This window comes from Neomonachus schauinslandi, chromosome 1 (genome assembly GCF_002201575.2).
Source record: "Neomonachus schauinslandi chromosome 1, ASM220157v2, whole genome shotgun sequence".
NCBI lineage: Eukaryota > Metazoa > Chordata > Mammalia > Carnivora > Phocidae > Neomonachus > Neomonachus schauinslandi.
Window position 1 is genome coordinate 18,394,267 of NC_058403.1, and position 14,495 is coordinate 18,408,761.

The window sequence follows — 14,495 nt, forward strand, 5'->3', positions numbered from 1 at the left end:
CTCACATGGCAGAGAGAGGAAGCAAGCTCTTTCCTGTCTCTTCCTATAAGGGCTCTAATTTTATCATAAGGGTTCTACCCTCATGACCTACTTAACTCCTAAAAGCCCCATCTCCAAATACAATCACATTGGAGATTAGGGTTTCAACATGAAATTTGGAGGGACACAAGCTTTCAGTCCATAGCAGTAGTCTTCCATTGCAGTCCCCATATAGATGGACATTTGAGTGGTTTTCAATGTTTTACAATTATACATGATGGTATAAGGAATACTCTTGTGTTATGTCATTTGGTATTTTTACCAATTTTACTAGTCAGAATTCCACCAGAGAAACAGAATCAGTAGGATATTTATTGCAAGGAATTGGCTTGAGAGATTGTTGAAGTTTGCTAGGTAAGTCTGAAATCTGCAGGGCAGGCTGGCAGGAAGGACAGACTAGAAATATTAGGCACAAGCAATTCCACAAGTGGAATTTCTTATCCTTCAAGGAAGCCTCTGCTCCCAAGGACTTCCAACTGGAAGAATTGGGTCCACTCAAATTATCTAGGATAAACTTCCTTACTTAACTTAAACTGATTATGGTTCAGGAGGCGGGGCCTGGCTGGAGCGCCCCAACATGCATGCCCCACCCCCCCCCAGTTGCTATAAAAGGAAGTTGCCTGTGAGCTCTTCCATCTCCATTCCGCCTTTTGAAGCCACATTCATGGTTGCTTGTCAGACCCCAGCTGCCAAAGTGGTGGAGCAGATGGAGAACAAGTGTGCTTTTCAGGAGGTTGAACAGTTGAACAGTACAGAAGATAAACTTATAGTAGTTAACTTCTCAGCCATGTGGTGTGGGCCTTGTAAAATGATCAAGCCTTTCTCTCGTTGCCTCTCTGAGAAGTATTCCAACATGGTGTTCCTTGAAGTCCACATGGATGATGGTCAGGGTGTTGCTACAGAATGTGAAGTCAATTCATGCCAAACTTCCAGTTTTAAAAAAAGGGACAAAAGGTGGGTGAGTTTTCTGGAGCTAATAAGGGAAAACTTGAAGCCACCATGAATGAGTTAATCTAATTATGTTTTCTGATAACATAACCAGCCATTGGCTGTTTAAAACTTGTGATTTTTTTTCATTTACAAAAGGAAAGATCAAGTATGAAGACTGTATACCCACCTGCCATCTGATTATAAGTGACAATAAAATATTAATCCTCTCCTTTAAAAAAAGTAAGTGGATTATGGATTTTAATCACATCTACAAAATACTTTCACTGTAACACCTAGATTAGTGTTTGCGTGAACAACTGGGGACTATTGTCTAGCCAAGTTGACACATAAAACTGACAATCATGCCAGTGTGTCTTTTGGATAGATTTCTAAATGTGGAATTGCTGGGTCAAAGGATATATGCATATACAATTTTTCTAGATTGTCAAATTCCTTTCCAGAAGGATTGTACCATTTTACATTCTAGCTACCAATGTATGAGAATGCCTGTTTCCCTACAGCTTCACCAAGAAAATATATTTAGGGTTTTTCTCAATTGGATAGCTAAAACTTATTACATGACTGTAGTCTTATTTTGTGTATCTTTTATTATATATAAAGTTGGGCTTTGTGGTAGGTTGGATTGCTATTCTTAATCCATCACCACTTGCTTCTGGCATATAACCATGTAGTACACTAGAGTAAATGTGGTCTATTTTCCTGCCTGCTATGGGCTGAATATTTATGTCCCCCCTAAAATGTGTATGTTGAAGCTGTGATCTCCAACATGATGATATTTGGAGATGAGGCCTATGGAAGGTGATTAGGTCATGAAGCGTGAGCCTTTATGAGTGAGATTAGTGCTTTTATAACAAGAAGCACACGAGAGATAATCTCTCTCCCCACCACGTGAGGCTACAGCAAGAAGGCAGCCATATTTCCAGCCATAAGCTGGAAAGAGGATACTTACCAGGCCATGCTGGCACCCTGATTTTGGCCTTCTAGCCTCTAGAACTATGAGAAATAAATGTTTATTGTGGTAGGCCACCCAGTTTGATATTGTTATAGCACCTGGAACTGAACTAAGATATTGCTCCAGTGTTTTCCTATAGACAATGGAACGTTAAGGGATGAATGCATATAAAAGCTTTAAATGTGCCTTAAATGGATTGGCTTCTTTTGTATCTGTGATCTGTCATGAGAAGAGCATGCAGTGAATAATCTCTGGTTCAAGGTGAAGACAGAAGACACACTGAATAGAACTGAACCTAGTATTTATCCTGCAGCCTGGAACTTAGAACCTGAATCCCAGAGTCTGGAGCCCAAGATAGTCCCGCATATTTGCTGTAGTGAGAAACATGTGATTACTATTTTTAAGGCACCAAGATTATTTGTTATACAGCAGTTTGGACATCATGACTGACTAATATAGCATTTAGCATATTTCCATCAGTTTAAGTCTGCTTTTGTGTCTTTGAGGAGTGTAATGCTTTATAAGATTTGTAGTATTGCCATATAATATTTAAAAAATTTTCTTCTGTATTTATTTCTGTAGCCTTTAAAAATTTTTAATGTTTTTTATTTAACAAATACCTACAGAGTACCCATATGTACTAGGAAATCTTCTGGTGCTGAGAATGCAGGGGCCAACAAGGCTCACATGAAATTTAAATTCTTGTGGTTTTCTTTCATTAGACTTGCTTGAGGCCTGTGTATTTCATTGGTCTTTTCCAAAGAACTAGTTCTTGGATCTACTTTCTAAGAATCACTTTTTCTTCCATATTACATTACGTTCTTTTTTTAGCTTTATGCTTCCTTCTCCTTTATTTTGGTTTATTTTATTGTTCTTTTCCTGATTCTTTAAGTTGAATTTTAACCAGCCTTCTTCCCTCCTTCCCTCCCTCCCTCCTTCCCTCCCTCCCTCCCTCCTTTCCTTCCTTTCTCTTTTAAATAAACTTAAGGCTAAAAATCGTTTTTTTGAGTACTACTTTGAAACAATTTCACTAGTGTTTGTATGTATTGTCATGATCTTATTCATTTCTAATGACCCCATCATTAAAGTTTAGATTCCCTTTTATTGAAGTATTTTACTTTATTTTTTTACCAGTAAAAACTATCTTTACTCTTTTTTGGGGGGGGGGGAAACTCCAGATTTTATTTTATTTTATTTTTTCTTTTAAAGATTTTTATTTATTTATTTATTTATTTATTTATTTATTTATTTATTTATTTGAGAGAGAGAATGAGAGAGAGAGAGCAGGAGAGGGGGGAGGGTCAGAGGGAGAAGCAGACTCCCTGCAGAGCAGGGAGCCCGATGCGGGACTCGATCCTGGGACTCCAGGATCATGACCTGAGCCGAAGGCAGTCGCTTAACCAACTGAGCCACCCAGGCGCCCTATTTTATTTTTTCAATACGTGCTCTCTTTAATACCCATCACCAGGCTAACCCATCCTCCCACCCCCTCCCCTCTAGAACCCTCAGTTTGTTTTTCAGAGTCCATAGTCTCTCATGGTTCGTTTCCCCCTCTGATTTCCCCCCCCTTCATTTTTCCCTTCCTACTATCCTTTTTTTTTTAAAACATATAATGTATTAATTGTTTCAGAGTTACAGGTCTGTGATTCATCAGTCTTACACAATTCACAGCGCTCACCATAGCACATACCTTCCCCAATGTCTATCACCCAGCCACCCAATCCCTCCCACACCCCACCACTCCAGCAACCCTCAGTTTGTTTCCTGAGATTAAGAATTCCTCATATCAGTGAGATCATATGATACATGTCTTTCTCTGATTGACTTATTTCGCTTAGCATAATACCCTCTAGTTCTATCCACGTTGTTGCAAATGGCAAGATTTCATTCCTTTTGATGGCTGCATAATATTACATTGTGTGTGTGTGTGTGTGTGTGTGTGTGTATACACACCACATCTTCTTTATCCATTCATCTGTTGATGGACATCTTGGCTCTTTCCACAGTTTGGCTATTGTGGACATTGCTGCTATAAACATCGGGGTGCATGATCACTACATTTGTATCTTTGGGGTAAATACCCAGTAGTGCAATTGCTGGGTCATAGGGTAGCTCTATTTTTCAACTTTTTGAGGAACCTCCATACTGTTTTCCAGAGTGGCTACACCAGCTTGCATTCCCACCAACAGTGTAGGAGGGTTCCCCTTTCTCTGTATCCCTGCCAACATCTGTCATTTCCTGACTTGTTAATTTTAGCCATTCTGACTGGTGTGAGGTGGTATCTCATTGAGGTTTTGATTTGGATTTCCCAGATACCGAGAGATGTTGAGCACATTTTCATGTGTCTGTTGGCCATTTGGATGTCTTTTTTGGAAAAATGTCTGTTCATGTCTTCTGCCCATTTCTTGATTGGATTCTTTGTTCTTTGGGTGTTGAGTTTGATAAGTTCTTTATAGATTTTGGATACTAGCCCTTTATCTGATATGTCATTTGCAAATATCTTCTCCCATTCTGTCAGTTGTCTTTTGGTTTTGTTGACTGTTTCCTTTGCTGTGCAAAAGCTTTTTATCTTGATGAAGTCCCAATAGTTCATTTTTGCCCTTGCTTCCCCTGCCTTTGGTGATGTTTCTAGGAAGAAGTTGCTGCGGCTGAGGTCAAAGAGGTTGCTGCCTGTGTTCTCCTTTAGGATTTTGATGGACTCCTGTCTCACATTTAGGTCTTTCAACCATTTTGAGTCTGTTTTTGCGTGTGGTGTAAGGAAATGGTCCAGTTTCATTCTTCTGCACGTGGCTGTCCAATTTTGCCAACACCATTTGTTGAAGAGACTGTCTTTTTTCCATTGGACATTCTTTCCTGCTTTGTCGAAGATTAGTTGACCATAGAGTTGAGGGTCCATTTCTGGGCTTTCTATTTTGTTCCATTGATCTATGTGTCTGTTTTTCTGCCAGTACCATACTGTCTTGATGATTACAGCTTTGTAATAGAGCTTGAAGTCCAGAATTGTGATGCCACCTGCTTTGCTTTTCTTTTTCAACATTCTTCTGGCTATTTGGGGTCTTTTCTGGTTCCATACAAATTTTAGGATTATTTGTTCCATTTCTTTGAAAAAAGTGGATGGTATTTTGATGGGGATTGCATTAAATGTGTAGATTGCTCTAGGTAGCATTGACATCTTCACAATATTTGTTCTTCCAATCCATGAGCATGGAATGTTTTTCCATTTCTTTGTGTCTTCCTCAATTTCTTGCATGAGGATTTTATAGTTTTCTGAGTACAGATCCTTTGCCTCTTTGGTTAGATTTATTCCTAGGTATCTTATGGTTTTGGGTGCAATTGTAAATGGGATCGACTCCTTAATTCCTCTTTCTTCTGTCTTGTTGTTGGTGTATAGGAATGCCACTGACTTCTGTGCATTGATTTTATATCCTGCCACTTTACTGAATTCCTGTATGAGTTCTAGCAGTTTTGGGGTGGAGTCTTTGGGGTTTTCCACATAAAGTATCATATCATCTGGAAAGAGTGAGAGTTTGACTTCTTCTTTGCCAGTTTGGATGCCTTTTATTTCTTTTTGTTGTCTGATTGCTGTGGCTAGGACTTCTAATACTATGTTGAATAGCAGTGGTGATAGTGGACATCCTTGCCATGTTCCTGACCTTAGGGGGAAGCTCTCAGTTTTTTCCCATTGAGAATGATATTTGTTGTGGGTTTTTCATAGATGGCTTTTATGATATTGAGGTTTGTACCCTCTATCCTTACATTCTGAAGAGTTTTAATCAAGAAAGGATGCTGTACTTTGTCAAATGTTTTTTCTGCATCTATTGAGAGGATCATATGATTCTTGTTCTTTCTTTTATTAATGTATTGTATCACATTGATTGATTTGCAGATGTTGAACCAACCTTGCAGCCCAGGAATAAATCCCACCTGGTCGTGGTGAATAATCCTTTTAATGTACTGTTGGATCCTATTGGCTAGTCTTTTGGTGAGAATTTTTGCATCCATGTTCATCAGGGATATTGGTCTGTAATTCTCCTTTTTGATGGGGTCTTTGTCTGATTTTGGGATCAAGGTAATGCTGGCTTCATAAAATGAGTTGGGAAGTTTTCCTTCCATTTCTATTTTTTGGAACAGTTTCAGAAGAATAGGTATTAATTCTTCTTTAAATGTTTGGTAGAATTCCCCTGGGAAGCCATCTGGCCCTGGGCTCTTGTTTGTTGGGAGATTTTTGATGACTGCTTCAATTTCCTTAGTGGTTATAGGTCTGTTCAGGTTTTCTATTTCTTCCTGGTTCAGTTTTGGTAGTTTATACATCTCTAGGAATGTATCCATTTCTTCCAGATTATCTAATTTGCTGGCATATAGTTGCTCATAATATGTCCTTCTAATTGTATTTCTTTGGTGTTGGTTGTGATCTCTCCTCTTTCATTCATGATTTTATTTATTTGGGTTATTTCTCTTTTCTTTTTGATAAGTCTGGCCAGGGGTTTATCAATCTTATTAATTCTTTCAAAGAACCAGCTCCTAGTTTCATTGATCTGTTCTACTGTTCTTTTGGTTTCTATTGATTTCTGCTCTGATCTTTATTATTTCTCTTCTCCTGCTGGGTTTAGGCTTTATTTGCTGTTCTTTCTCCAGCTCCTTTAGGTGTAGTGTTAGGTTGTGTATTTGAGACCTTTCTTGTTTCTTAAGAAAGGCTTGTATTGCTATATAGTTTCCTCTTAGGACTGCCTTTGTTGCATCCCAAGGATTTTGAACAGCTGTGTTTTCATTTTCATTTGTTTCCATGAATTTTTTAAATTCTTTTTTAATTTCCTGGTTGACCCATTCATTCTTTAGTAGGATGCTCTTTAACCTCCATATATTTGAGTTCTTTCCGACTTTCCTCTTGTGATTGAGTTCGAATTTCAAAGCATTGTGGTCTGAAAATAGGCAGGGAATGATCCCAATCTTTTGGTACCAGTTGAGACCTGATTTGTGACCTAAGATGTGATCTATTCTGGAGAATGTTCCGTGGGCACTAGAGAAGAATGTGTATTCTGTTGCTTTGGGATGAAATGTTCTGAAGATATCTGTGAAGTCCATTTGGTCCAGTGTGTCATTTAAAGTCTTTATTTCCTTGTTGATCTTTTGCTTAAATGATCTGTCCATTTCAGTGAGGGGGGTGTTAAAGTCCCCTACTATTATTGTATTGTTGTCAATGTGTTTCTTTGATTTTGTTATTAATTGGCTTATATAGTTGGCTGCTCACATGTTAGGGGCATAGATATTTACAATTGTTAGATCTTCTTGTTGGATAGACCCTTTAAGTATGACATAGTGTCCTTCCTCATCTCTTATTATAGTCTTTTTTTTTTATTTAAAGATTTTATTTATTTATTTGAGAGAGAGAGAATGAGAGACAGAGAGCACGAGAGGGAAGAGGGCAGAGGGAGAAGCAGACCCCCTGCTGAGCAGGGAGCCCAATGTGGGACTCGATCCCGGGACTCCAGGATCATGACCTGAGCCGAAGGCAGTCGCTTAACCACCTGAGCCACCCAGGCCGCTCTCTTATTATAGTCTTTGGTTTAAAATCTAATTTGTCTCATATAAGGATTGCCACCCCAGCTTTCTTTTGATGTCCATTAGTGTGGTAAATGGTTTTCCACCCCCTCACTTTCAATCTGGAGGTGTCTTTGGGTCTAAAGTGAGTCTCTTGCAGACAGCATATAGATGGTTCTTGTTTTTTTATCCAATCTGATACCCTGTGTCTTTTGATTGGGGCATTTAGCCCATTTACATTCAGAGTAACTATTGAAAGATATGAATTTAGTGCCACTGTATTGCCTGTAAGGTGACTGTTACTGTATATTGTCTCTGTTCCTTTCTGGTCTATGTTACTTTTAGGCTCTCTCTTTGCTTAGAGGACCCCTCCTTAGTGCTCTGAATATATTGTGCCAGTCCTTTCTGGCCTGCCAGGTCTCTGTGGATAGGTCTGTTGCCAATCTAATGTTTTTACCATTGTAGGTTACAGACCTCTTGTCCCAAGCTGCTTTCAGGATTTTCTCTTTGTCTCTGAGACTCATAAGTTTTACTATTAGATGTTGGGGTGTTGACCTATTTTTATTGATTTTGAGGGGGTTTCTCTGTGCCTCCTGGGTTTTTTTTTTTTTTAAAGATTTTATTTATTTATTTGACAGAGAGAGACACAGTGAGAGAGGGAACACAAGCAGGGGGAGTGGGAGAAGGAGAAGCAGGCTCCCCGCAGAGCAGGGAGCCCGATGCGGGACTCGATCCCAGAACCCTGGGATCATGACCTGAGCTGAAGGCAGTCGCTTAACCAACTGAGCCACCCAGGCGCCCCCTCCTGGGTTTTGATGTCTGTTTCCTTCCCCAAATTAAGGAAGTTCTCTGCTATAATTTGCTCCAATATACCTTCGCCCCTCTCTCTCTTTCTTCTTCTTCTGGGATCCCAGTTATTCTAATATTGTTTCATCTTATTGTATCACTTATCTCTCGAATTCTGCCCTCATCACCCAGTAGTTGTTTATCTCTCTTTTTCTCAGCTTCTTTATTCTTCATCATTTGGTCTTCTTTATCACTAATTCTCTCTTCTGCCTTATTTATCCTAGCAGTTAGAGCCTCCATTTTTGATTGCACCTCATTAATAGCCTTTTTGATTTCAACTTGGTTAGATTTTAATTCTTTTATTTCTCCAGAAAGGATTTCTCTAGTTTCTTCCACACTTTTTTCAAGCCCAGCTAGTATCTTTATAATCGTCATTCTGAACTCTAGTTCTGACATCTTACTAATGTCCATATTGATAAGTCCCTGGCAGTCAGTGCTGCCTCTTGTTCTTTTTTTTTTGAGGTGAGTTTTTCTGTTTTTTCATTTTGTCCAGAGGAGAAAAGATGAATGAGAGAACAAAATGCTAACAGGGTAACAATGACCCCAGAAAAATATACACTAAACAAATAAGAAGAGGCCTGAAACCAGGGCAAAAGGAGAGGAAAGAAAAAAAAAAAAAAAAAAAAAAAAAAAACAAAAGGAAAAGAAAAAAAAGAAAAAGAAAAAGAAAAAAAATATGATCAAATATGATCAGGATGGTGAATAGATCAGTGCCACACACTAGATTTTGGGTGTATTTTGGTCTATTAGAAGAAACTGCCTCCCAAAATTTTAAAGAAAGAAAAACTTATATATGTACAAAATAAGGGAAATACAATGAAGGGATGGAATATGACTGTAAAGATGAAAATTATAAAAGATTTTATAAAAAATAATAAGAAGTTGGTTGAAAAAAGAATGAAGAGTAATTAAAAAAAAAAAGGGAAAGAATGTGATCAGGCAGGAGCCTAGAACAAAGCCATACACTAGAGATTTAGGATATACTTTGGTCTGGTAGAAGGAACTGTATCCCAAAATTTTATTTTATTTTTTAATTTTTATTATTTTTTAAATATTTTATTTATTTATTTGACAGAGAGAGACAAAGCGAGAGAGGGAACACAAGCAGGGGGAGTGGGAGAGGGAGAACCAGGCTCCCCTCTGAGCAGGGAGCCTGATGTGGGGCTCGATCCCAGAATCCTGGGATCATGACCTGAGCCGAAGGCAGATGCTTAATGTCTGAGCCACCCAGGCACCCATATCCCAAAATTTTAAAGAGAGAACAACATATATATATATATATATATATATACACCAAAAATAAGGTTAACTACAATGAAGGGATAGAATATGACTCTAAAAGTGAAAAATAAAAAAGATTTTTAAACAAGGATTGATAAGAAGTTGGTTGAAAAAAGGAAAAAGAAAAATTTAAAAAATAGGAAAAGAAAAAAAAAGAAAATTAAAAAAATTAACTTTGAAAGTCTAAAGAATCAGGGGGAAAAAGCCATGAATTCTATGTGCTGTATTCCCCTAATGCTGGAGTTCTGCCGTTCTCATTGATCGGTAAACTTGGTCTTGGCTGGCTGTTCTCGCTGATCTTCTGGGGGAGGGGCCTGTTGCCGTGGTTCCCAAATGTCTTTGCCGGAGGCAGAATTGTCCCACCCTTGCCGGTCCGGGCTAAGTAATCTGCTCCGGTTTGCTTTCCGGAGCTTTTGTTCCCTGCAAGCTTTCCGTACAGCTTTGGAGGCCGAGAGTGAAAATGGCAGCCTCCCAATCTCCGCCTCAGAGGACCCGAGAACTCAGGGCCCTGCTCCTCTGTGAGCCCCCAGAGAAAAGCAGTCATTCACTCCCGTCTCCCCGGTCTCTGGCCGCCCTCAGTGCTCACCCGGCCTATGACCGCGCGTTTCTATCTCTGGCACACGACCCGGGTGGAATCTCCAAACCCAGCAGATCCCTGCAGTGCGCTCCTGCACGGCTCCTCCTGGGGGAGGAAGGTGAGTCTCCCCGGATCTGCCGCTTGTTGGGTCCCTGCTGGGGGAGCAGTGGCCCGACTGTGCCGCGGATCCCGGTTTATGGCAACCCCGAGCTGAGAGCCCGCGCCTGGGCTCCGTCTCTGCAGCCGGCTTCCCTGCTCCAATACCTGGGAGCTCTGCTGCGCTCAGGCACCCCTGGTCTTTCTGTGATCTGAGGGTCCTGAGACCACACTGTCCCATGAGGGTTCCACCCCCCGCTTAGCTCCTGGAGCGATGTTCCTCAGCGGAGCCGACTTATAAAAGTTCCGATTTTGTGCTCCGCGGCTCTATCACTTGCCAGAAGCGGCCGACGGAGGCCCCTACCCCGCCGTCTATCCTCCCGAATATCGCCTCGGATTCACTTCTCCGCACGTCCTACCTTCCAGAAAGTGGTCGCTTTTCTGTTCAGAGAGTTGCTGCTATTCTTTTCTTCGATCTCCTGTTGAGTTCGTAGGTGTTTAGAATGTTTTGATCTCTATCCAGCTGAATTCCTGGGACCAGGCGAAATTTAGGTCTCCTACTCCTCTGCCATCTTGCTCCTCCCCCCTATTCAAGTATTTTATTATAGATTTAAAAAAAACATTTCTAGGTGGTTATCTTTTTTGTGTGTGTCTGTTCTTGTGTTTTCAGACAGAATTTTCCCCCCAAATCTCTTTGAGGGAAGGTATTTCCTTGTTACGGAGCCATGAGGGGCTTAGGCACTGGAAATCAACCAAAAGCAGATAACAAATCGAGAAGCCTTTAGTCTTGAAAAGCTACTGAAACTTTAGGAAAAAACAGTAGGAGTACGGCCATTTGCATTTGGATTGCACCCATCCCTCCCTTCTCCCCCCAACCCAACTTGGTTATCAAGAATGATAGTTTTATCAGCATGGGGATGATCATGGAACCTAATAGCTTTGCTGCCAGGAGGGGATGAACTCAATTTGTGTGTGTGTGTGTGGGGGGGTGAAAATATTTGGCTTTGTTGTTTAGAAGGATGGACATGGTTGGGGACAAATAAAAAAAGGTGTAGCTCTGCAAGCCTGGATGGGGTGAATGGTGGACCAGCCAGAAATTTAATGGGGAGATCCTGGAAATGAGAGATCCATAGAAAGCCTGAGATAATCTCTCCATGTATTCTTGGCTGACTAGAAAACTGTACATGCTTGGAGGAGACCTGAGGGAGGCTGGTGAAAATGGAAAGCTGAGGGAGACTTGAGAATTGGCTGTCACTTTACATACGTTTTGCAAGCAACACAAAAACCAATTGACCAAGGTGGAAGCTTTGTGGGAATGAGGTATTTGACCCCAAGCTCTCACCAAATCATTGGCTTACCACTAAGCTATGCACATAAAAGGGAGACTTTTAGGAAGATAGTCTAAAAACAAAAATAAGAATTAAAAAACTGAGCAGAGACATCAGTGATTCCACAATCCAAATAGAGGTATGTTACTAAAAAAAGTTATTTAAAACCCCATAACCTTATGAAAAGCAGAATCAAGAAGTAATGCCCTCTCATTTAATAAAGAAACATTAAGAAAAGATACAATGCAAGAAAAACACCAACCAGCCTTTCACATCAGGCTAAAGAATCACAGTGATTTTTCTCTTTCATTTTTAAAGATTTTATTTTATTTTAAATATTTATTTATTTATTTTAGAGAGACAAAATGAGAGAGTCTGGGCAGCGTGGCGGGGGGCGGGCAGGGGGAGGACAGAGGGAGAAAGAGTCTGAAGCAGACTCCGCACTGAGTGCAAAGCCTGATGTGGGACTCAATCTCATGACCCTGAGATCACAACCTGAGTGGAAACCCAGTGTCAGACACTTAATTGACTGTGCCACCCAGGCACCCCAAGATTTTATTTTAAGTAATCTCTATACTCAACATGGGCCTCAAACTCATGATCCTGAGATCAAGAGTCTCATGTTCTATGGACTGAGCCAGCCAGGTGCCCCCAAACATGTTTATTTTTTTAAAACAACATTTATTAGGCACGTAAGAAACAGGAAATATAATCTATACTCAATTTTTTTTTTAAAGATTTTGTTTATTTATTTGACAGGGAGAGAGACAGCAAGAGAGGGAACACAAGCAGGGGGGGATGTGGGAGAGGGAGAAGCAGGCTTCCCGCCGAGCAGGGAGCCCGATGCAGGGCTAGATCCCAGGACCCTGGGGTCATGACCTGAACTGAAGGCAGAGGCTTAACAACTGAGCCATCCAGGCGCCCCTAGGGAGATTATTCTTGAATGACTTTTCTGTGTTGTATTACTATGTAACTGTTTATTATATGTATCTATAACATCTTTATGCCCCTAATTTAGCAGTTGTACTACTATATATGTAAAACTAAAATGGGAACCCTACTCTACTCCATCCTTTAATAAAGTAAATCTTTGGGGCACCTGGTTGGATCAGTTGGTTGAGCGTCTGACTCTTGATTTTCACTGAAGTCATGATCTCGGAGTCGTGAGATGGGGAAAAAAAAGCAGTCAATAGAAACTGCTCAGGTGAGCCCATATGTTGAGTTATAGACAAAGACTTAAAAGCAGTTATAAATATTTTCCAAGAATTAGAAGAAATTATTTTCAAATAATCAAAAGAATATTTGATGACTATGACTTAACATACAGGGAATATAATTAGAGAATTAGAAGGGTAAGAAAGAACCAAATATAAATTCTAGAGTTGAAAAATGCAATAGAGTAGTCCTCCCTTATCTAAGGGGGTTATGGTCCAAGAATCCCAGTGGATGTCTGAAACCCTGGGTAGTACCAAACCCTATATACACCACATTTTTATCTATATAGTCATATCTATGATAACATTTACTTTTTTATTTTTATTCTTTTAAGGATTTTATTTATTTATTTGAGAGAGAGTGAGAGAGTGTGCACATGCAGCAGGGAGGGGCAGAGGAAGAGGAAGAAACAGACTGCCTGATGAGCAGGGAGCCTGATGCCGGGCTCGATCCCAGGACCCTGACCTGAGCCAAAGGCAGATGCTTAACCAACTGAGCCACCCAGGCGCTCCAACCTTTACTTAATAAATTAGCACGGTAAGAGATTAATGACAATAATAATAAATAGAACAATTATAATAATATACTGTAATAAAAGTTATGTAAATATGGTCTCTGTCTCTAAAATATTGTATTGCACTGTGCTCACCCTTCTTGTGATGACGTGAGATGACCAAATGCCTGTGTGATGAGATGAAGTGAGGTCAATGACACAGGCATGTGACATGGTGTTGGGCTACTACTGACCATGTGACCATACATCAGAAAGAGGATCATCTGCTTCTGGAGTGCAGTTGACCATGGGTAACTGAAACCATGGCAAGGAAGCTGTGGATGAAGGGGGACTACATAACTGAAATAAAAATGGACTAGATAGGCCCAATAGCAGATTTGAGATGGCAGAGGAAAAAGTGAGACTTAAAGAAAAAAAAAAAAGAAGATAGCAGGAGGGGAAAAATGAAGGGGGGGAAATCGGAGGGGGAGACGAACCATGAGAGACGATGGACTCTGAGAAACAAACTGAGGGTTCTAGAGGGGAGGGGGGTGGGAGGATGGGTTAGCCTGGTGATGGGTATTAAAGAGGGCACGTTCTGCATGGAGCACTGGGTGTTACGCACAAACAATGAATCATGGAACACTACCTCAAAAACTAATGATGTAATTATGGTGATTAACATAACAATAAAAAAGAAAGAGCAATAGAAATAATTCAATCAGAAAAATGTAGAGGAAAAAGATGGAAGAAAAAGGAAATAGTAGGACAAAATAAAGTATATAACATGCAATGGGAGTCCCAGAAGGAGAGGAAAGAAAGAGAGAAGGGTGTAGACAAAAAAATATTTGAAGTAATGACCACAAACTCCCCAAATTTGATGAAAAACTTTTACCTACATATCTAAGAATCTCAGTGAATCCCAACTATTATAAACATAGAGAACCACAGTTAGACATATCATAGTCCAACTACCCAAAGCCAAAAATAAAGGGAAATCTTGAAACCAGCAAGAGAAAAACAACTCCCCCAACACACAGAGCATTAACAATCAATTAAACAACTGGCTTCTCATCAGAAACAATGCAGACCCAAAGGCAGTGAAGCGACAATCAACGTGCTGAAGAAAAACAAACCTGCCAACAGCCAACAAAAATATTCTTCAAAAATGAAGGTGAA

General features: G+C 40.1%; 1 protein-coding gene across 1 annotated transcript; it reads left to right on the forward strand.

The window, feature by feature from the left end:
* Positions 1–616: 616 nt before the first annotated feature.
* LOC110570099 (thioredoxin-like) lies at positions 617–1,056 on the forward strand. The gene is given in 2 exon segments (XM_044919052.1): positions 617–953; positions 956–1,056. Coding segments are annotated over 2 exon segments (438 nt in total).
* Positions 1,057–14,495: the final 13,439 nt, after the last annotated feature.